The 22,220-nt window shown below is 37.3% G+C and overlaps 1 protein-coding gene across 3 annotated transcripts in view; it reads left to right on the top strand.

Moving 5' to 3' along the window:
• FAM83B (family with sequence similarity 83 member B) overlaps positions 1 to 20,765 on the top strand; it is a 57,386-nt gene extending 36,621 nt beyond the window's left edge. For all 3 annotated transcript variants that reach the window (XM_080585675.1, XM_080585673.1, XM_080585674.1), the window contains exons 3-5: positions 589 to 753; positions 9,526 to 9,650; positions 11,807 to 20,765. In XM_080585675.1, coding sequence (XP_080441801.1) covers positions 589 to 753; positions 9,526 to 9,650; positions 11,807 to 14,159 — 2,643 coding nt within the window. In that variant the 3' untranslated portion in view covers positions 14,160 to 20,765. The remainder of the gene's footprint in view (positions 1 to 588; positions 754 to 9,525; positions 9,651 to 11,806) is intronic.
• Positions 20,766 to 22,220: the final 1,455 nt, after the last annotated feature.

Below are 22,220 nucleotides of genomic sequence, written 5' to 3'. Positions count from 1 at the left end.
CTTCCTGAACCAACCCCTCACCAGCTGAGGAAGTTTTGTCCCAGTGAGTGTGCTGAGTCAGTATGGGTGCTGAAGTCTTCATCAACTCCCCCAGCTTTTCAATGTCTGCTTATTGACTCCTTCAAACTCCCAAACTATTAGTTTTAGGGAAAACTGTGAAGATAAAGAACAGCATTTAGAATAGGTTGAACAACCGCCTTGTACAAAAACAGTGTTATCTGAATTTTCTATTATGCAGTCACACTGCAGTTGGCTCCATTTTTTTCACTGTATTGCTTCCCATTCCCTTCTGTTCCACTGGCTTTCCTCTTCCCTATAACACCCATTCCTGAACTCACACACAATACAACAATTTGCCAGAGTTTGCAGTTTGTAATGACTGTTGTATAGGCAGTCACCTGACCTCTCAAAAAGAAGATCCAGTGCTCTTGAGAAGCCTTCTGGGTTAAGTGGTACCCCATGGAAAATATTAGAACTTTATGATGCACGAATAGCATTCTTATGTTAGTTGCACAGTGCAAACTTCAGTGAAGAGTTTCAAATGTGTGTTTATACAACACAGTAATTTTTGTCTTTTCTTTTTTTCAGGTCATTGCCATAGTTATGGATATGTTTACAGATGTGGATATTTTTAGAGAAATTGTAGAAGCATCTACAAGAGGGATTGCAGTGTATCTCCTGCTTGATGAGTCAAACTTCAGTCACTTTCTGAAAATGACGGAGAAACAAGGTTGTCAAGTTCAGAGGCTCAGGGTAAGACTTCTTGTGTTCCTGTGCTTGAACATTTGCTAGTCATTCCTCTGCAACCCAAAGAAAAGACACTATTATTCAAAACCTCATTATCAAATACTGCTATATCAAATTAACTATGAAGTATAATCTGGTAAGCTCTCAGCAGGAACTTCTCTACAAATGTTATTCTCTTTAGAAAAGCTTTTATCCTTTTCGTGTGCCAAAACAAGAATATTTGATAAAGTTACATAATTTTTCCATATTATTTATAAAATATTTTTCCATTATTATCTCCTTAGGCATACTACAGGTTTGAAAAACTTTGCTTCCTATTGCTTTATGTTAAATTAACCTGCAAATAAAATCATAAAGCTTATGCAAATTGTTTGGAATAATAAATGGTATGCTTCATTTCATGATCTTTTTGTTAAATGTGATTACTATTAAAATGCATTAAAAGGACTGGGATTCTGTTTTAGTTTCTGTTTAGAAAGCACTTCTTATTATGTCTGTCTACAGCATACAGTATGAGTAGGCTTACTTTTATACATTACATATGTAATTTTGCCCTATGAGAAAGATAATTAAGAAAGGACTGATGTTTACATTTTTCACCCAATGTCCTGCACCACCCTCCTATATTAGGGAATAGAATGCTAACCATATGCTGCACTGACCTGACATAAATGCTTCATAAATACTTCTAGGTTTACTGTCATTGTAGATAGCTCTGAAAATGTTCCAAGCACAGTACCAGAGTTTCTCTGTAAAGCCTTAAACTCTTCCTTGGCTGAACTTCCATATAGCTCTATTTGCAATTCCTTGTTTCTTAACTAGTTGGGCCATGTTTACTCCTGGTAAAAATATCTCAGAAGCTCTTCTTACAAGCATGCATTTTAAGAACCCAGTCTGAAAAACAGATGGAGGTAGAGTGTTTTTGTGAGGATAAAGAAGGCTTTTTTCTTAAAGTTTTGGAACAAACCTGTATTTTATACAAAGTTTTGCTCTGGAGTGTTGACTTAGGCCCTTAAAAGCATTACCACACCACTTCCCATACTCATTTCTGGTGTGGGGGATTTGAGCATGTGGGATTGCCCTCTGGTGGCCTAATACACAAAGGTATGGGAATTTTTGAAAAGAAAATGTCACAAATATTGTGGGTCTGTAGACCTTGGTAGTAATTGCCCTCATAAAGTCAGTATTTGGCAATAGTTCCATACACTGGAACTTCAAACAGCATTGTTTCCTAATTACTTGGGTTAACTTTGCCATAAATGTTGCTAAAAACAGCATACATTTCTTTTTAATGGCATGAGTTTTATCCTGCCAATGTAAAAGAAATTAGGAGCATTTTTTTCAAGCTCTATCTTGAAAAATGTGGTAATATGCATTTTCAAACTGATTCTGTATAATATGTATCTATAGCTGTTTCTAACTCTTGGGGTTGATTTGGAGGTTTTCTTTTTACTGTGGTTTTATAGACCTACAGACATTTACACTGTAGTTGAAAGAACTCACATTACATACATTAGACTGGATTTGGTATGGATTTGGTATAGATTAGTGTGGGTTGGAGGGGTTTGGATTTGGCCTCTTTAGTGACATTATGTTTTATATGTTTCTGTCCTGTAATAATGGGAGAAACATTTTTAGGCTGAAAGGTTTACTTGGAATGCTTCAAGGTTTATCAGAAAATGAAAAATGTATGCCAAAGAGCTAAACAGTAATCCTGTTGTGTGCTGGGTTTCCAGTTCAGCTTGTAGTAAAACTCTTCAGGCTCCTCATCAAGGTGCTACTCCCCGTGACTGTTGCTCTAAAAATAAAAGCTTACTACTCTCACAGTAATTATCCTGTGTCTTTCTTCAGGATGAAGGGAAGCCACTGGTGACTGTGAAAGAGCAGTCAATACTTTGGCAAGGTTTCTGTCTCTTTTTTTCATTGCCTCAGTGCTTCATTGCCTTTTTGTGCTTTTGGCCCTCCTCTTCTATTCAGTGAAAGCAAGAAGAGGACAGATGTAAGGATATATTTCTTTTTCCTTAAGATGTAGCAACAGCAGCACTGGCCTTGTTATTTTCTGGCATGATTTGGTTCGGTCTTGAGTATGGCAGACATTCTTCATCCTGTGCACTCATGGGGAGGAGTTACTCTCAAGCTTTTATGACTTAGTCAATATACTCACTGGCTCTTTATCTCTTCCTTTGAATCAGTAAAAATGAAATGCTGGCATGAGAGAGACTGTATTTTTGAATTCAGATTTACAATTCAGTGGTCTTCTGTATGGAAAAAAGAGGATTTATTTGTAAATAAATCTACATTAAATGTCTCATATGTAGTGCAAATCCATACCAGGGCATGTTTCCATCTTTTTTTGAAAGAGTATATACTGAAGGTATTGATAGACTATGTATTATGTGACTACGATGTGAATTCCATACAAAAGAATATGACACCTTGAATTTACGAGGAGCTTTTCCAGTCTCTTGTACAACATTTCTTCTCGTGGGTTGGTTTTTACTTAAAGTTCACCTTAACATCATCAGTGGAACTCAACTCAAATAAATAATTCCTTTCCTGTACTCTCCCATTTCTCTTTCCCCATTTTCAATTTAATTTATCTGTTTACTGACTGTCCTACATTTCCCCTATTAGCTAATGTATTTCTCTTTCTTTCTTTTCTCTATCTAAACTTATTTTTATTAACTTTGTAACCAGTTAGACTTGTTGTTTGGTCAGTAACTCCTTTTGACTGAAAGATGAAGAGTCAGTACAGATTATGACTTTTTTCAGGTACATTTTCAAAAAAATAATCACGATTTTTTTTCTAGAGATGTTTTTTTCTGCTGCTGACTGGTGCTGCAGCAAACCAGGAGATAGATTTGCACTGCAAAACGCAGCACTGAGACAGCAATCCCCAGTATCACCAGAATGCTTAAGTTGGATCTTCATTTTTGATTACAAACAATGAACCAATGTAGGAAATGCTGTTTAATACCCAAGAAGACAACCAAGCTCCTCGGCTGACGTCACATCTTAGTGTTCTATTTGATGAGTTGTGGCATGTGGCAGAGGCTCCGTACTCTGCAGAAACTTATTTTTACTTCTCTGGAAATTAAGAAGAGTCATCTTGCTACAGGATATATTGAAAGCAATTTGGCAGGAACTGTTTACTCCCTGATAGTCCTCTCAGTATTTATAACGAATGGGAGAAATGAGAAAATAGTACCAATAAAGAATTGACTTTCCTTTTGTGAAGTCTACTCCCAAATACATATGCTTAAATGCACAGGAGGAGCTGTTCATGAGAACTGATTGCATGCCATTTTATCTCTTTTATCTTTTACCAGTTTTATCAAAATCATCAAAAGTTTTCTAGTACTTCCAAGTCTAAGTCAAATTTGGTTATTAAATAGGTGTGCAGTGTCATATCAGTGAGCAAATTTCTGTCCTAAGGACCAGACTCCAGTGAAGTCATTGAGAATTTGACTTCAGTGGTCACTGAACCTGCTTAGAAGTCATGACAGAACCTAGCTGGAAAGCTGCTTTGCATTTGCACATAAACTACTATCTAGCAGTAAGGACAGAGGCCTAGGATAACAGATAATATTAGAAACAATGAACAGTATAAGAAATGCGACTTATTTTTCTTTAAAGCTGCTAGGCTAAGTATTAGATGGACATTCATTCTCTTCTTTATGCATATTCTTGACAGCAAGTACAGGGTGAGTAATTGAACACTGATGAAAACAGACTCTACAAATAAAAAGTGCTGAAATGAAATGTTTGAGACCAGTGTATTCACTGTACTTACCTATCACATTGGAGGTTTTTTACTGATGAAAATAAATGTTTAATGTTGAATTATACTTCCACATTTTAAATCGTGGTTATGTGGTTCTCTTGGGGAAGATAGTCAGTTGCACAGTCATACATAAAAAGAGAAGTTAGAGCTTGTTTCCCGTTCATCATTTAGCTGTCATTTAATTGGATAGCCCTGATGGCCATTCTCAAACTGCAGCTCAGACATCCAGACACTGGATGTTTTAAACATCAGGAAGGCAAACAGTCCCTGAGTCCTACAATCAGTTCTTGGAGGAGGGAGAAGATCCCGTTTTTGGCTTCACAAACCTCCTAAAGATAGTCCTCAATTAAATTATTCCTCCATACGTATCCACTAGCAGTCACTTTCAAAAACTGTTTACAGAACCAGACAAACTTTCCATTTGACTTGCTACAGCTGATCTCACAAACTTTTGTGTGTCCTCTCAGGATAGATTCCTCTCAAGGAATTCTTTCCTCTCAATTCCTTCTTTATGTGTGGATTTGTTTGTTCCAGATGCCCAGGATTTTCTCTCAAGATTCATAAGTGAATTATTGCTTTATCCACAGTGGTGCTGATTACTGATCACTTCTGTATTGATCAATGACATGTTATTGTTAGTGCTGTTATCATGGCAGTCCTGTAGCCTGAGGATAAAACCAAGTAGGAAGGAGAAGCCTAGAATTTCATAAAAAAATAGGGCTTGCGATTCAGTTATGTGTATACATGCACATAACTAATCTTAAGTGGAACACCTTGTTCTTTTATGTTCTCAAAAATAGTACGCATTTTGGGAGATTATTCAAAGGATGCGTCCCTGACACCTAATTAGAGAGTTTGAAGTAAGTGAAGAATGCCAGATGAGCTGTGGAGGAAGAGGAAGTGTTACATGAGAACAGTGAGCGTGATCTCTGGCACATGCCTTCATAATGCCATGTTCCCATCTTTAAGTGGATGACATACTGAGACAGGGAAAGATTTGGCAGGATTAAGGAAGCAGGACAGAAATGCTGCAGGAGGAATAATACTGCAGAAGAGAAGGAAAACTCAAAATAACAGAGGAAAGAGTGACTAAGATATGGAAAAAAAAACAACACAGCAATTTAATGTGAATTATAATATTTTTTTGAGGGTTTAGAGCCTACTTGAAGTTATATTTTAACTTATGAGTACCTAAGGCAAAGTTTTTTTTTATCCAGCATGGTAATTTGAAAACCATTAGCTTTGCTTGTGCCTACAGCATTCCAGATTCCTAAATGATATTCTGTCCAATACCCATCAGGCCTTATCTCAGTAACACTTGATGGGTTCAGCTGGCATGTCGTTAGGTCAACATTATCTGTTATAGTTATTTGAAAATGTATAAGCTGAATCTCAAGCGATCATCAAATTATGACAAATATAAATATAGTTTAACGTAAATATAAAGCTGACATACAAATGCAATTAAATAATTGATCTAAATGCTTAATCATTGAAGTAAATGCAAAATTCATAGCTAATTCACAATTTTAATTTATAGTGAATAAGGGCTTACTATTGTGATAATCTTTAGAGAAGTTCTTTTTTTTTTTCTTCTTTTTAAGTAATTACTATCTATGCACTATTTAACTTCCCAAAAAACAAGCTTTTTATTTAACTACTTCTTTCTGCTAAAGTAGCTGGTGGGGAAAGAATAGTTTTCTTCACTGGAATTGGCTTGTTCAAAGTTCAACAGTACTGGAAAAGCAGGAAAAATGACTTTGTTCTTTTAGATTACAAGTTAAAACTCAAAGTGGTGAAAATGTGTAGGACTGTGGTGGTTTTACCCTGTTGGGCAGCTTAGTTCCAGCACAAGTCCTCTCTCACTCTTCATCTTCAAAGGGAAAGGGGAAGAAAATGCAATGGAAAGGGCTCAAGGGCTGAGATAAGGACATGGAGATCGCTCAACAACTGTCATCATGGGCAAAACAGATTCAGCATAATGAGATTGATATAATTTACTGCCTATCACTAAGAGACTAGAACAGTGAGAAATAAAGGAAACTACAAACACCTCACCTCCCCTCCCATCTACCCTCTTCTACATCCTCTCCCTGAGAGGCGCAGGGAAACGGGGAATGGGGGCTGCGGTCAGTCCCTAACGCTTCCTCTCCAACGCTCCTTCACGGTCATCCTCTGCTCCTGCTGCACGTGGGCTGCCCACAGGCAGCAGCTCTGTAAGAACTGCTCCCACATGGCTCCGTACCACGGGGTCCATCCCCCAGGAGCAAACTGCTCCAGCACGGGTCCCCCACGGGCGGCAGCTCCCCCCAGACCCCCTGCTCCTGCGTGGGCTCCTCTCCACGGGCTGCAGCTCCGGCCCGGGGCCTGCTCCTGCGGGGGCTCTCCATGGGCCGCAGCCTCCTCCAGGCCACATCCACCTGCTCCACCGGGGGCTCCTCCACGGGCTGCAGCGTGGAGATCTGCTCCGTGTGGGACCCATGGGCTTCAGGGGGACAGCCTGCTCCACCAGGGGCCTCTCCACAGGCCGCAGGGGAACTGCTGCTGCGTGCCTGGAGCCCCTCCTGCCCTCCTGCTGCACTGACCTTGGGGACTGCAGGGCTGGTTTTCATTTCTCTCTCCCAGCTGCTGTTGTGCAGCAGTGTTTTTTTGTTGTTGTTTTGTTGTTGTTGTTTTTCTTGTTTTGTTTTGTGCTTTGTTTGTTTTTGTTTGTTTGTTTTTCACTTTCTTAAATCTGCTGACCCAGAGGCACAAACAACATTGCTTATTGTCTTGGCTCTGGCCAGCGGCAGGTCCCTGTGGAGCCGGCTGAAACTGGCCCTTATCTAACACGGGGCTGTTGCTGGACTCTTCTCACAGAAGCCACTCCTTCAGCCCCTTGCTACCAAAACCTTGTGACATTAACCCAATATATGTACACAGTGCAGGACAGTGAAAGGTGATTGAAGTTAGAGATGCAGTTAAAGAGAAAAAAATGTTAGCCTCCTCTGCAGTAATGCAGACTGGGTTGTTATTAATCATTTTTTAACTGTTTCTGAAAATAATCTAAGCAATCATCTATATTTTCACTGAACCCAAGTACTTTTAAATTTTACAGGACTACTAGATAACACCTATTTATTGAATCAACTTGATGCGGCAAATTAAGAGATAAACTTTATGTTTCTAGCACTTTTTTAGGACATTTAGGTCACAAATTTTGTTTTTTTAATGCTGTCTTTATACATTTTAACTTAGTTGTATTTTTTGTTCAAACAGCTTGAAAAAATGCTGTGTTAAACCTCATCTTACAAAATTTAAAGAACTTGAATAGCTTGAGTCAAACTATAACTTGCCAACTCAGCAGTTCTTATGTGCAAGTTTTGCTTCTTTGAATTATTTGTCTTTAGATTAAAAAAAAAAATAAGACAAACAATGAAATATATAGGGTTTTGGAAAGGATGTGTTATTTGGAAATATCATTTCATATGGATTTCGTCTCAATTTTTGGAATTTTCTGTTTGGAGAGAGTTCAGTGGAATGTAGTAGAGACTACAGTTATAACTCCTGTAACCTGATTTTATGCTGTACAGTCTGATCCATTCTACTTCATAAACAGATCTAATCATTCTCCTGTACCTGGACTTTGCAGAGCACACTTTTGCTGTGATTTTCTTCTTGTAGCAGCAGAATTTGGGGCAGAAATGAACCTTGGCAGTTAATGAATAGTCACAAGAAACAAGCTATTTGTCTGTATTCAGAAGTCTTATATTCCACTATTTCTGTGTATACAGTTTAGGCAACAATCATATAGATTCTGTTTTCTTACCGCCAATGCTAAATTACACATTTCACTCCCAACTGGAATACTTGTAAATTACCACAAATTAACATCACTAGAACACATATTGCAAGGCTAGAAACCACAGTAAATGTTGTGGTCATTCGCAGACGTATTCCAAGATCTTTTTATGTCTTATGAAGCATTTTGTATCCAACAGTTACAGGAGGTAGATGCTGTAGGTTGGTTTGCGTTGAACATAAATTTTCTTTTTGTTATAAACACCTTTCTGTAACAATTTATGATAAATGCTATTTTTTTTTCCGTGTCCATATAAAAACTTTTTGAAAATTATTAGTTTGTTAACACTTCTTTTTATTTTTTTTTTTTTTTTTTTGCTAAGAGCTTAAAAAAACAAGGGACACTAAAGCAAAAAAAAATGACTTAAGTCATTCAGAACTGCATGTGTGGAAAAGATACTGGCTCAGCTGAGGCAACTTCATTAACAGTTTGGGAGTAAAACTGACCACATTTTTGGGTTCCATCCTGGCAAATTTCCACAGTAGAATTTACTTGAGTTTGCATGAGTAAAACAGAGAGCTTATGGACAGAGTCTGGAATTCAAGCCTAACTGCTTTGTAGGGTTTGTGCTAGCTATACATGCTGTGATAGCATCTCCAGATTTAGAAATGTAATCGATCCCATGCTGAAAAGCCAATTGAGGAATCTTAGTGGTGATGGAACGGCAAGGCATTCTGGGGCCAGGTGATATCTTTTGATAGACCATCTCAGAGTGAAATATCTATGTTTATAGATACAGTACTCTTGTTCAATTAAAAGAAGTGATACTGGTGCTTTAGATGTTATTTCTGACTCGCTGAGATACTTGGAAATCACATATAGTATATCAGATGCTGAAAAGATTTTTTTCACTACAAAATCTTTTTTCCTTGTCAAAGTCCTCTTGTGCCAGAGCCTCATTTCTGAGAGTGATGGTTATGGAAAAGGGGAAATTCATTTTTCCAAGGCCTAGGAAATTTCATCATTCTTGAAGACAAAGCAATAACTTGCCATAGTGGGTCCCAAGGGGACAGGTTTGATCGGCATTTACTGTCCTGCAGAGTTTACTGATATGCAATAATGTAACTCCTACTGTACCTCTGACATTTAAAGCCCTGGATGCTAAATGTAGAATATAGTGTACCAATTAAAGTATTTCAATTATCTTTTTCAGAATATGAGGGTGCGGACAGTAAAAGGACAAGATTACTATTCTAAAACAGGAGCAAAATTCCATGGAAAAATGGAACAAAAATTTCTTCTGGTTGACTGTAAGAAAGTCATATATGGTTCTTACAGGTAAGGTCAGTCACTGAGGTACCCATAGAACACGTGTCATCTCAGTATTTTGCCTACTGCAAAATATGTATATTTTTCTATTTCTGAAAATTCTTCCAGGAAACTTCATGGGCAAATCTGATTATCTTTTCTGTAATTTATCAAGTTGTCATAGATGCTTAATGATAGTTAACATAACATGGAGCCAAATTTTGAGGTCCCCTGTTAATTTTTCATAAGTAAGAAATAAAGGATATAGCTTTTGATTTAGGCAAAGTTTTGGTGAAAAGAGAGAGAAATCCCAATTTGTTTTATATTGAGTTATTCTTGTTTAACAATAACTCCAAAAAAGGCTACCAAAGTATTTCATAAGCTCTCTTGGATAGTTTCTCCTCGTAATGTTCTTCTAAAGCTAAAATTGCAGACCAGGTTTATAGCATTCTGTACTATAACATGGTCAAATTCAGAATTGTCAAAGATAAGTTGACATAGTCTATATTTGGTTAAGCTTTATTTTATTTTATTTATTTTCCATTTCATTTCTAGTATATTTGCAGAAGGCATAGCTCAGAAGAATTTGCATCTTTGCAGAGTTGGAAAAAAATTAGGTTAAAGCAGGGGCAGTTTTATCTCACACATTATTAAATATTTTTGTTCTTGTCATGGTATGCTTCTCTCTTTTGGTCTACTGAATTAATTTATGCCAGCCTAATGCCTGGGTGCCAGATCCACAGCTGCTGATTTTTTGTAGATTTCAACTACTTTAAGCTTTTGAAAATCTGTCTATTTCCTCTGAGAATTGAGCAGCCCCAAATTCAGATTGATGGGTATAAATGGTAGTGAGGTAAGTGACAAGTTCATAAATGAGTCAGTGTAAGAGAGTCCAGAGAGAGTCTGCCTGCTTTGACATCTACACACAGTGTTAGAGTCTGTAAGAATGTGATAGTTTTTCTCATTTCATTTTGAAAAATAACACTGCTTTAAGATCTGGCACAGGGGCTGGAATCATGAACTTCTGTAGAAATTAAACTTGCTTTGAAAAAGAATCTAGTGATTTATAACAGGAAAGATGAGTTTTTCTGAATGCTTGCTCTCTGAACTCAATTTAAAGTTAATTATTTACAAATATTGTAAAATATAATGTTCTTAATAAGAACTTTGTGAAAAAGAAAGAAAATAGAAACAGAAAAAAAAGGTGTCATGTTTTAATTTAATCTCAGTACAGTATTATTTCCTGAAAAATAATTAAAAAAAAAAGCAAAACAAATAAAACGAAATCAGCAAGCTATTTATGTGAATACAACCAACCTTCATCACATACAGAAGACAAATGCAAATAGAACATGTTCATTGATTTCATTTTTTTCACTTACATTTCTTCACATGAAATTAGGGTCATAGGACAGATGTTTTTGTTTGTTGTAATCTACAAATTACATGGTTTCAACACCATGATATCAGGCTTTTTGAAACATCCTGAATGTACTTGTTAATGTATTTTATCTCATTTTGTAGCTATAAAGTAGTTATAGCTACTTATCTTTGAGCATGTGTTCAGCCTTTATAAGTACAGTAGAAAAGAGGAAAACTTCCTTCATCAGGATAGAGTACACTGCAGTTAATAGAAAAATTAATATCCAAGCTGGTGTGCATAGTAGAAAATGAAAACTGTCTAACAGTTTTGAGGTGCATCTTTTTGAGAACATGTTTAGAGTGAAGTATATTCAGACCTGTGGAAACAGTTCTGTGTATTATTTCAAACGTACTTTTTTCACAATTTAACCACACATTGTCTCTGATTTAGGAGTGGGTCTAGTCAACCTTGGCTTAGTCTTTGTAGAGGTAATTTTCACCATTAGGTATTTGATGTTGCACACTTGTGAATACCTTTTTGCAATATCCCCTGTTTATAAGGGCAATTAAGTAGTTATAGACCCAGTCCTGCTCCCACTGAGAGCAGTGGAAGTCTGCCACTGAGTTCAAATTGTATTAGATTAGACCTTTCAAATCCAAATTACATGAATCATGCCACCATTTATTTATTGATTAAGAAAGTATTTGTGCCAAATCCAAGTGTGTGTGAAAACTTTCTATAATTTTTTTGCCTATCAAGAAGGTCCAGTGAAATACATTGGTTCAAAAGGACTGTTTCTAATGGTCATTTGTTCTTCTTTCAGCTTTATGTGGTCTTTTGAAAAAACCAACCTCAGTATGGTTCAAGTTATCACAGGACAGCTGGTCGAATCCTTTGATGAAGAATTCAGGACACTGTATGCTCGTTCTTCTGTTCCTAGTTCATTTGCCCCAGAATTAGTGCGGGTTAACAGTCGCAGGATACTCTGGGATAACGACACATACCAACACTCGGTGTCTTCCCTAGCTTCAGTTTCTAGCCAAAGAAACCTTTTTGGTAGGCAAGACAAGATTCACAATTTAGATCCTGTTTATCTGAAAACTCGAGGAAGATATGCAGTAAATGAAATAGATAAATTTGGATTGAGAAATCAAGCCTATAATAAACAACCATTTCATCCAGGTTTTAATATGCAAAATCCAATCCAGCAGTATCAACCTAGTGAAAAAAACGAGCACTGGAAGAGACATAGTTATGCTGGGGAGAAGCCAGAAAGGACACCTTACCTATTGCTTAACAGAGCTATTAATAGAGCCAATAATCCATTGAATACTTGGAAAATGCCATCTGATAGCCTTAGTATTGTGTCTTCATTACGAGGAGGATATGCAAATAACTGCAATCCACCCCAACAAAGTTTCGCTGATCAGTTTTCACGACCAAAGGTAAATCTTGCAGAAAGAAATTCAATTGTGAGGAGGTCTTTTAATGGGACAGATCATCAAATCCGCCATCTGCAGCAAAGGATGCCGACCCTCGAACACACAACGAAATCATTCCTACGTAACTGGCGAATTAAGTCATACTTAAATGACCAATCCGACTATCCAGTGGAGTCTAATGGGTCAGCCTTGGGTGACAGATATGATAGCTATGACACAGCTGAAAATATTAAAGCTCATGCCCTGTACTCTCATTCTCGCTTACGATCGTCGTTGGTGTTTCAGCCAACTTTACCCGAACAGCAGGAGGTAAGCAGCTGTGCAAGTTCTTCAAATTCAACTATAATTGGGTCAGAGGGAAGTGCAACACCTAAAGGGACATCAAATCATGCACCAAGTGTGGAAAATGGAACAGATAATACTTTAGAAGAGCTTAGCGAAAATGTCCAGCTTAAATCAGAGGCACCAAAAAACCACAGAATTCATACTGCAGACAACAGAAAACCTATGGTAAATTCACATGCAGCAGGGGACCCATCTATCTACTTATACACAACCCTCTGTGCCGACAAACATGCAGAAAATCTGAAAAATGTTCAAAATGAAAATATACTTAAAAGGAGAAGCTTTCCCATGTTTAATTCAAAGTCCATATTAGACCCTGGTGCCGACAAGCAAGCATCCAGTTATGTTTACAGCACATTGACCAGGCATAGGCTTAAGCAGCCAGTTAGTCCAAAACTTCCAGAAGACACTCTCAAGAGCTCTAAAAGTTTGCATAGTGTGACCAACCATTTGGCACAGGAGGAAAAGAACCTCAAAGGAGAGCTAAAGATTCCAACTGCTACCAAGGCAATCTCTATGGCTGTTCTTGCTGAAGCGAGCAAAGAGGAGTCTAGTAAGGATTGCACATCAAAGAAAGAAAGTAAGAACTCCCCAAGTTTTCTAAAGAAAGGATCCCAGAAACTGCGGTCACTTCTTAATCTCACACCAGACAAGAAGGAAATCTTGTCAAAAAACAAAGGTCCTGCCTTTTACAGAATGTGTAGTAGTTCTGACACTTTGGTTTCTGAAGAAGAGAATCAAAAACCAAAGATCTCTGAAAATAAGACAGATTCTTCCCCAAGAAGAAAGAGAAACACATCAAGTTCCCAAGGTAGCTTGAACAGAAGTAAAGAAGATGTCACTGCAAGCCCATCAAAGTCTCCAAAGTCTCCTAAATCACCAAAGCCTCAAAAACCTCCATCTGATGAAAGCAATAAAAAGTGTCCTGTCTTGTGCCCCCTTGAAAGTAAGTTCATAGAAACTGCAGGAGATGCATCTACCCCAAGATTTAATACAGAACAGATTCAATATCAAGACGTAAAAGAAATTACCACAAATACTACCCCTGAAAGTCCTGCTGTTTGTGCTCTACAAAGAGCAAGTTCAATGACACCACAACTGGCAGGCTCAAAACATCAAGAGGAGCTAAGGTCTCGTTTGAGTGAAAGGCGTGTTTATAGTCGCTTTGAGCCATTCTGTAAGATGGAAAATCCTAGTCAACTTGTAGGAAATTTACCAAATAGTTCACATCTTCCAGATATCAAAAGCAAGACCCTAGGAAATAACTATGGCAGGAGTAATCACCTAGTCAGCTACAACTCAACTGCTTATCATCCACTGCAGCCTAATGAAAATAAACTGAGGGGATTTATGCAAAAGTTTGGGAACTTCCTACATAAAAACAAGTAAAACTTCTGTTGATTATGTTGAAATACAGCAAGAGTAGCAAAGCTGTACATTCTTAACTGGATAAGACTGACAAGCAACTTTTGTAGAGCTTACTTGGGTTTCTTCAGGGTCTAGGACATTTGAATGAATGTACATACTTTTACATAATTATTCTAGAATTATTATGCTTAAGTCTTTACAGAAATTCTGTGTCCAGAAGATGTCTCAAGGAAGTTGTTTATAGTGTTTATATTGTAAGATTACTTTTATACATTTTCCTTGTGAAGAAAGTATGTGCTAGTACATTGTAAGATTAAATGTGGAAAAAAAGATGGAGAGTGTTTTTAAACTTCAAACAATACTGTTTCTGAAGATTTGCCCTTTAAAAATAGGATAGCACTAGGAATAGTGGCTTGCATCTTTTCAGTGTTTATGTACTTTTTCAAATGTTAAACACAAATGTTAATGCATTGTATGTTACTTAACTTCAGACTCGTTTTGAAACCCTCTTTTAGATTCCATCTTGGTAATAATTTACCCCTTAGCATTTATTGAAATGTTTAGGCAGCAGATGGATATTACTTTATTGAATTTTCCATGTAATATGATATTATTTTGAAGTATTTGGCATACAAATCTTAAAGTGACCTTAATCCCAGCTTTCTCAGACTTTTTTTACATGGCTAAAGTAATGTGAATGTAGGATGAAAGTAAAAAAAATATATATTTATAAAACAAGGTGCCTTGAAAAGAACTTAACTGGTTTAAATTTCAATGGATTAATTACATTTGTATAACATGCCAGTATTCTGTAATGTAGTCTAAAAATGGTTTTTGTTAGATTTTTCTGTTTGGTGTCTCCAAAAAAAAAATAAAAATGTGGACTTACATTTCCCAGGTAAGTTTTTGAGTTTCACATATAACAGTATGTTTTAGGTGTTGGCAGATTATGTGCAACTCTAGCTTTAATAACCTTTTTTTGTTTTTTTTGTAATAAGGTTGTAAGTGCTTCAGACTAGGCATATGACGAAGGTTGTAAGCTCAATACTGCAATGGTTAAATTTTCCATGCCCTGTTGCCTTACGTCAGGATGAATGTTACAAGGCCAGGAGCAATTAGGCATCTAAAAATGAGGTTGATGAAAATCACCACATAAATCACTACCTCTCCTAAGCCAAAAAAGTATCAGTGAAGAGCTATAGCAGCAATTGTTTAACCTTAGTGAAGGTGTTTAGGCATCTAACTACAATTTAAGGGGACATATCTGTGTTCATCCAGACCTCTCATTCATAAGAATTTTCCTGATATTAAGTGCCTACACCAAACTAGTGTTTACAGAAACCACAGAGACGGTGATGTGTTTAGGCAGCACCATGGCATCCACTTCTCATCTGCAACCTGTAGCCAGAGCATCCAGCTGGCTCCCGGCCCTCCTTGATGTGGACTCTGTCTCTTAGCAGAGACCCTTAATGCCCATAACCAATTAGCTGCGAGATGCTCTGGGACAGTCTTACTCCAGTTAAACTCGGTAAGGCTGTTCCACCACACATCAGATAATTACATATTAAGAAGGCTGGAGACAAGCAGGTAGACGTTTCTCTGATGAGGGCACTCAGCATATTAGAAAAGCATATTCACATCCTTGCCTTGGTAGCACTGCTGCCCCTCTCAGGATATGTTTTAGGCTTGCTTTGAGAACAACTACTAAAAATTAAGCTTCACAAGTAAGATCTTGAAAAATACTTTTTTTCTTAAAAAAAAAAAATAAAAATATGATGGTGGTTTACACCTGCAGCAGGCACCAGGCAGCTCAGAATTTTTGGGATTTAGGTGGTATTGTAAATTTTCAGCAAGAGAAATTCAGAAATTTGGGTAACTTCATTGCTGAAAGCTTATATACCTTATACAGGGTCTTCATGTTTCTGAAGCATCTTTTAGGAGACCACTTCACTCTTAGATCTGAAAGGTCCTGCAGCGTTCTACGGTGGAGTCCCACTGTGAAGGCCTTGGCTTTGTTCTTTAAAAAGAAACACCAAAAAAGCATTTAATGCACCATCTCCCTCAAGTTCTTGCGCATCACTGAAAATCCTTGCTGGCTCCCATGAACTCACCGCAGCTATTGGCAGTGATTTCAGTGAAGCAGTGCAAGCTTTTCATTCAAACTGTTTCTCAGGCAGCCTTATTAGGTTGATGCATTATAGCAATTATTTCACCATGGGGATAGTATTTATTTTTAAGGGTGACTAGATCTGGTGTCTCAATCCTATGCTGAAAGTTTCACTCTCCTCTTTACCCCTGATTGTAGAAAAGATTTTATGAACTTCTTAATGAACATTGGTCACTTTGTTCACTCCATGCTAAAATGCCATAGCAGGTATTTTTCCTAAATGGCCATTCACACAGAAATACTCTGTCCTGCCAGAGGCAGCAATTTCAGGCGGATCCCAAGGCAAATAGTGTCTCCTTAGTATTCCAGGCATATTATCAGTACAGGCACAACATAATTCCACAGCTACCCAGCCAACAGCAATGCAGCGGTGCACTTTTTATAAGTCTTAACACCTTTTAGCAGGGCAGACAGTTATTCAGGATGGTGCCTAAATTAACTGTACAGCAAATGAACTTAACTGAGATGCAGGTGGTGCTAAAAATGGTGGGGGTAGGTTTGGGGAGGATATTTAGTTTTTCCTTATACTCTTATGAGCTCTGACATACACTTGTAGGCAATACTAGATTTGGGAAGAAAATAAGGGAGGGAGGGCAACGGCCTTCTGGCAAGTGTTGAAGTGATAGTTCTTTGCATTTTGTAGTAAAATTGGGCAAATGTATCTGATAAAAAAAAAACTTTGGAAATTTTTTACTTTTTTACTATTTTCCAGAGTGGGTTGCTAATTAGAGAGTCCTGAGAAGGCAGATATTTTAATTTACCAAGTCACTTATATAGATATATAGCTATATTTTGTATTTATGCACAGAAGATTAAGAGCCTTTAGTGAAGATCCTGCTCATACACTTAATAATGCAATAAATTAATTGTAGTAGAATATCCTTTTTCATTTTCAGATATCTCCTCAGAGAACCTGCGTGAGAATGAGTGCATACAGTTCTGATCCAAGATTAATTGATCTGAATGAAAAAGACCACCACTGACCTCGGTGGCAGTTGGATCAGACACTTAATGCACTGACACCTCTATTTTAGAAGTGTTACAAGGCTGAAGGCTGCTTGGGGAGGATGTGGCTCAGACACCATGCATGGGAACAGCAGCCCGATGCCTTGCCAGCAGCTACTGCTTTAGAGATGGGGGAGCACACCGGGGAGCTCCAAGGGCAGCTGGTGCAATGACTGGCTGTTATTTTGTTCCCTCCAGAATTGTGCATTACAGGTGGGAAAACAGTGCTCGCCCGTTCATGTTTGATTTGCCTCCTGTTTGTGTGGGAACCCAGCCATTTCAAAAAAAAAGAAAGGAAAAGTGTGGAAAAAAATGTACATGCTCTTTGCATCTGCAAAGAAAAGGGATATGTGTATGTTTGGAATAGAGTTTATATTTTTGATCTTCCTTTTCCCAAAGCTTGTTGTGATGTTTCTGCTTTTCCCAAGGAGATGCACTTTGTTCAGTGTGTCCTAAATGTGCTCTGCACGTTGCAAGTTTGTAACACCCCCCACACACCCAATGCACTCCCAGTTTTGTAAGGCTGTGAAGTAATAGTTATTACTGTGCGTGACAGTCGTTTGGCCAAATGGCTTGGGAGTTGGGAAATGATGTGTCATTTCCACATTAAATAAAACTCCATTAGCACCCTAATAGATTCAGGTGATCAGAGTTATGCAGTGCTGAATGTGGCCCTCAGGAGCATGCAGCATTGGGCAACGCAGCCAGGAGATACAGACCCCGCATACGGTGCACATACAATTAATGTCATAAATAAACCACCCCGATATGTGGTCATAATATCCAGTGAATTAATTGCTTCATTTCTTCAGCCTTGTAATAAACAGTTTTTACTGCCTCTTGGATTGCAAAATGATAGTCATTTTATTAATGATCTTGCGCAGCACTCTTTATTCATGCTAACAAATACGAACTTCTTGTAAAGAAAGGTTAAAAAATAAGACAAATTAAATTTCCAGCTGTCTAATACATGAGGGTAGTATTTATTATTTGTTACAAACCTTGAGAGAACAAAAGCTTATCAGGCCATAGATGTTTGTGCATTGATAGGTGCAGGAGCAATATCATTCACAGAAAAAAAAAATATATATATATATATATATGTGTTCAATTTTCTGAAATGTATAAGGAAATGTTGTGGTGTATAAAAAAGTCATAAGGAAAATAATACCAAAATCTGTGGCAAGATAATGTAAAAATAAAATGTAAAATGGCTCCACTAAGCTGTATGATAAATATATATATATATATTTTTTTTTTTCTCATTTGTAGTACTTCTTCCTTGCTCTTACCTGGCATAAGCTGTACAACTGACAAGTAGCTGTACAACCATGTAACACACGGAGATCAGTAAGAACTTATTCCCCAGATCAATATTGTACTGTGCAGCACAATATTTCTAGTGACTTTTGTTTGTTTGTTTGTTTCTTTTGATTTAAGTTAGAGTTAGACCAACACAAATCTGCAGTAGTTTGTTGGTAATTAAGAGATGTTCCTCCGATTGAGTCTTCACTTGCATGAGTACATATTCCATTAGCACCCCAATGACAGGGGAAAAGTCTGCACTGCTCAAATGCCATTTTGCCATTTCATTCTTTATTTCATGTAGGTGCTTACAGATGTCTTAGTACCTTTCTGCAGAGTCTGAAATTTTTCATTTTCAACTCTTTACGAGAAGTTTCAGTTAGGTCTCCCTTTTTTCACATTTGGACATGATGCCAAAAAAAAATGTTGCATTTTGAGAAACAGAATTGAAGAAGAAGCCATTTGCTTTTGGACAGCTCAGAAGTGAGCTGCTTTACTCTTAGACAAAGCTAGTATTTTGAATTTCTATTGTAGTGACACGGACTTGTTAAGTTTTGCTTAATCCCCTTCTTATTTAGAGCGGTTCCCTCCAGGTCAGTATTTAAAAGCAATTTCCATATATTGCAATGCTTTAAAAAGCAGGCAAGTCCTGTTTCTGAAAATCCAGGAGGATTTAGGGTGCTAGATTACCAAATCAATTATTTGTATATCTTGAAAATATATTTGCATTTTTCTGGAAGTGAATCAAGTTTAATAAAATACTGGATATCCCTTCAGAAGATGCCGCTGGATTCTGTGAGGACTATGCATCTTTTTCCCATCATATGTGTTAGGCTAACTAAAAATTCCATGGACAAGTACACAAGATTTTTTTGGCAGAAAATAAGCATTTCTGATAAGAGGCGCATGATTCGTGTTTACTTTGATAGTATTGCTTCCAACAACAAATAAATGTAAATATAGATGGGAAAAAAAAAAAATCTTGTCTCTCTGAAGCAGACAATTTATGACAGTCCAAGAATTATTATCCTAAAGACTAACAACCAGTAGCAATATTTTGTTTTGTTTGAGAAATGAATGCATTTGTTAGCATTCAAACACAGGCCTCTTACATGTCAGTTGTACGTTGTCTGTTCTTGCCTCATTTAGCAATCAGCATGCTCAAAATGCAGACTGGTTATCTATAGTTTCCTAAGTCCCAGAAAATCCAGTGAAGCATTAAACACCCACTTAGCTTTAAAGTAGAAGGATGGTTTAAACCCTCCTGGGATAAAAAAATACCACCAGCCATACGTTTATGTGTTTTGTTAGATTTTGGTGTAAAAATCTCAGTGTAGTCCTAGCTGATATATTTTGGGAAACAGTTGACTATATAGTTTCATTGTTTTCGTTGGGCCATGTCTAATTATCACCCATGGTGATGTCATGGCTGCATTTTGACATCGTGTTGGTCATGTTTCTTCCAAGTCTCACCTATGTGTGAGAGTATCATTGCTCTTGGTTTCAGGTTCTAATTTTCCTTAGTGCAGAGTCTGTGGATTCCTGGTGATCCATAAGGTTTCACAAGGTGACTTGGAAGTGAGTTCTGATTACTGAAAAAACATGACCAGACAAAAAAAAAAAAAAAAAAAGAAAAAAAAAAGCCTATATTTCCACATAAAACAAAGGAAGCAAGTAGAATCAAAAGATTTGTGTAAGAGAACATAATATAATTTTTATCAGTTCAGACAGAGCTGGTTTTTCAATACTGCGGAACTGAAATAGGGATTCAAGTAGTAATAATCATTAGGTGGTCATTGAATAAAAAAAGCTGAGGAACGCTGATCTAGAAGATGCAAAACAGTCATGAGGGGTGCTGCAAACACACAATACCCAGAACAGGTATTACTGAGTAATTTCTGAGGAGAAAAAAAAGGAATTCTGTCAAGTTGATTTTAATACTGATATGTTGGTTCCAATACTGACAGCAACTGATTTGGTTTTCATCTAAAATAGTTACTTGATATGTAAATCCTTTTTCTCAGATGGAATTCCTGGATTACATAGCAACTATGTTATGGATATACTGTGTATGTACAGATACAAACCAAAAAGTGTCTTGAAATAATTTATTACTTTTATTTTTTACCAAATAAAATGTTTCTTTTAAAGCTCAGCTCATTTGTGTGTTCTTGTTTTCACTGTCTCATATTGTTATTAACATTTTTCATTTAAAAACTTAGAACATCTTTTTTAAAAAATGTGGCATCACATATGTTGAGTGAAATGTAAACTGAGGTCTCAAGGCTGCATGTGGCAGCATCAGCTTTTGCAGAGCTGCTGCACCTCCTACAGGACCCACAGTCCACCCAAACGGAGAAAGGACCAAAGCTGACTTCACTTTAATGTCAAATTTCTGAAATAAAATACAAGTAGCAATAAGCTGGAGCAAAAATTAAACAGAGTAAGGTCAAATATATTTTTATGCCATGTTTACTTGCCTTGTATCACTTCCTTGCTCTGATGTTTGGTTTTGTTTTACTTCCTGGCAATTCTGTCATGCTCATGATGTCAGGTTGAGTAGTCTTTTCAGAAGTTTCCTACTTCCATCTCGATCTTAATTTTCTGTTTCCTATTTACATGAACCATCCTCCAGAAGTCTGTTTTCCCTACCTTGCCTTGCTAATACTATTGAAAAAAATCACTTCCATCACATTGCTTGCCAGAATTAGCTTCCAGCAACTTCTCCATGCATGAGTGCATGCCACTACTGAATGGCTAATGAGAAATTGATTTTCAGTCATGAATATCTCTTTGGTTCCTTTGGAAAACAAGTAGGAAACAGTAACCTTTCTGAACAGCTTACAGTCTGTACTTAATGGAGGAAGGAAATGAAGAGGAGGAGAGGAAGTGAAAAGAAAAAAACAAAGGTTACAAAACAGTGAGGTGGTTACCCAGTGACCACATATAAAAACTTAAATGGTTAGAGTTGTGGTGATGCATATACAGGCACACATGCATGTACCTTTATGCATAATACTGAGGCTCCAACTTAGACAGGAACTTCTACTTATATAGAAATAAAAGTAAAATTCATCTCATTTAATTGAGCTCAGGCCTTTTCTCAGCTCCCACCTACAAGAACTCTTTGTAATTCCTATCTCTACTTTTCTTCCTGTTTCCCTCACTTACATCCAACCAATCCTCACCCTGCCAGTCTGCAGCATTCCAGCACCACTAGTTAAATATTGAAAAAATGAAACCTTTAATTTTCTCGATGTATCAAGTGGATCAAATAGGAAGCTATGCCTATAGCCAAATGAAGACAAGACTGAAGACCACAGGAGCTGGGAGTTTCTGAGAGGAAAGTATGTGTATGCCATTCAGTATGCAAGTTAAAATGTGTCGGTATTTCAGAAAATGTTGAAAACTAGATTAACTAGGTTGAGGTGTATTGCAGAATTACTTGAATCTCCAAGAACTGTCCATAGCTGAGTTAGAGCTGCCATCCCTGCTCGGTGGATCGGGAGCCTAAGGACCAGAATCTCCACTGAAACCACAAGCAGGAGCAGCCATCAGTTCAGACACATGGTCACCTCGTTCTACCTCCATCCAATGCCAATGCC

The sequence above is a fragment of the Anser brachyrhynchus genome (assembly GCF_964034855.1).
Source record: "Anser brachyrhynchus genome assembly, chromosome: 3".
NCBI classification, from domain to species: Eukaryota; Metazoa; Chordata; class Aves; order Anseriformes; family Anatidae; genus Anser; species Anser brachyrhynchus.
Note: the sequence above shows the minus strand (reverse complement) of the source record. Positions and strands in the feature narration are given on the sequence as shown.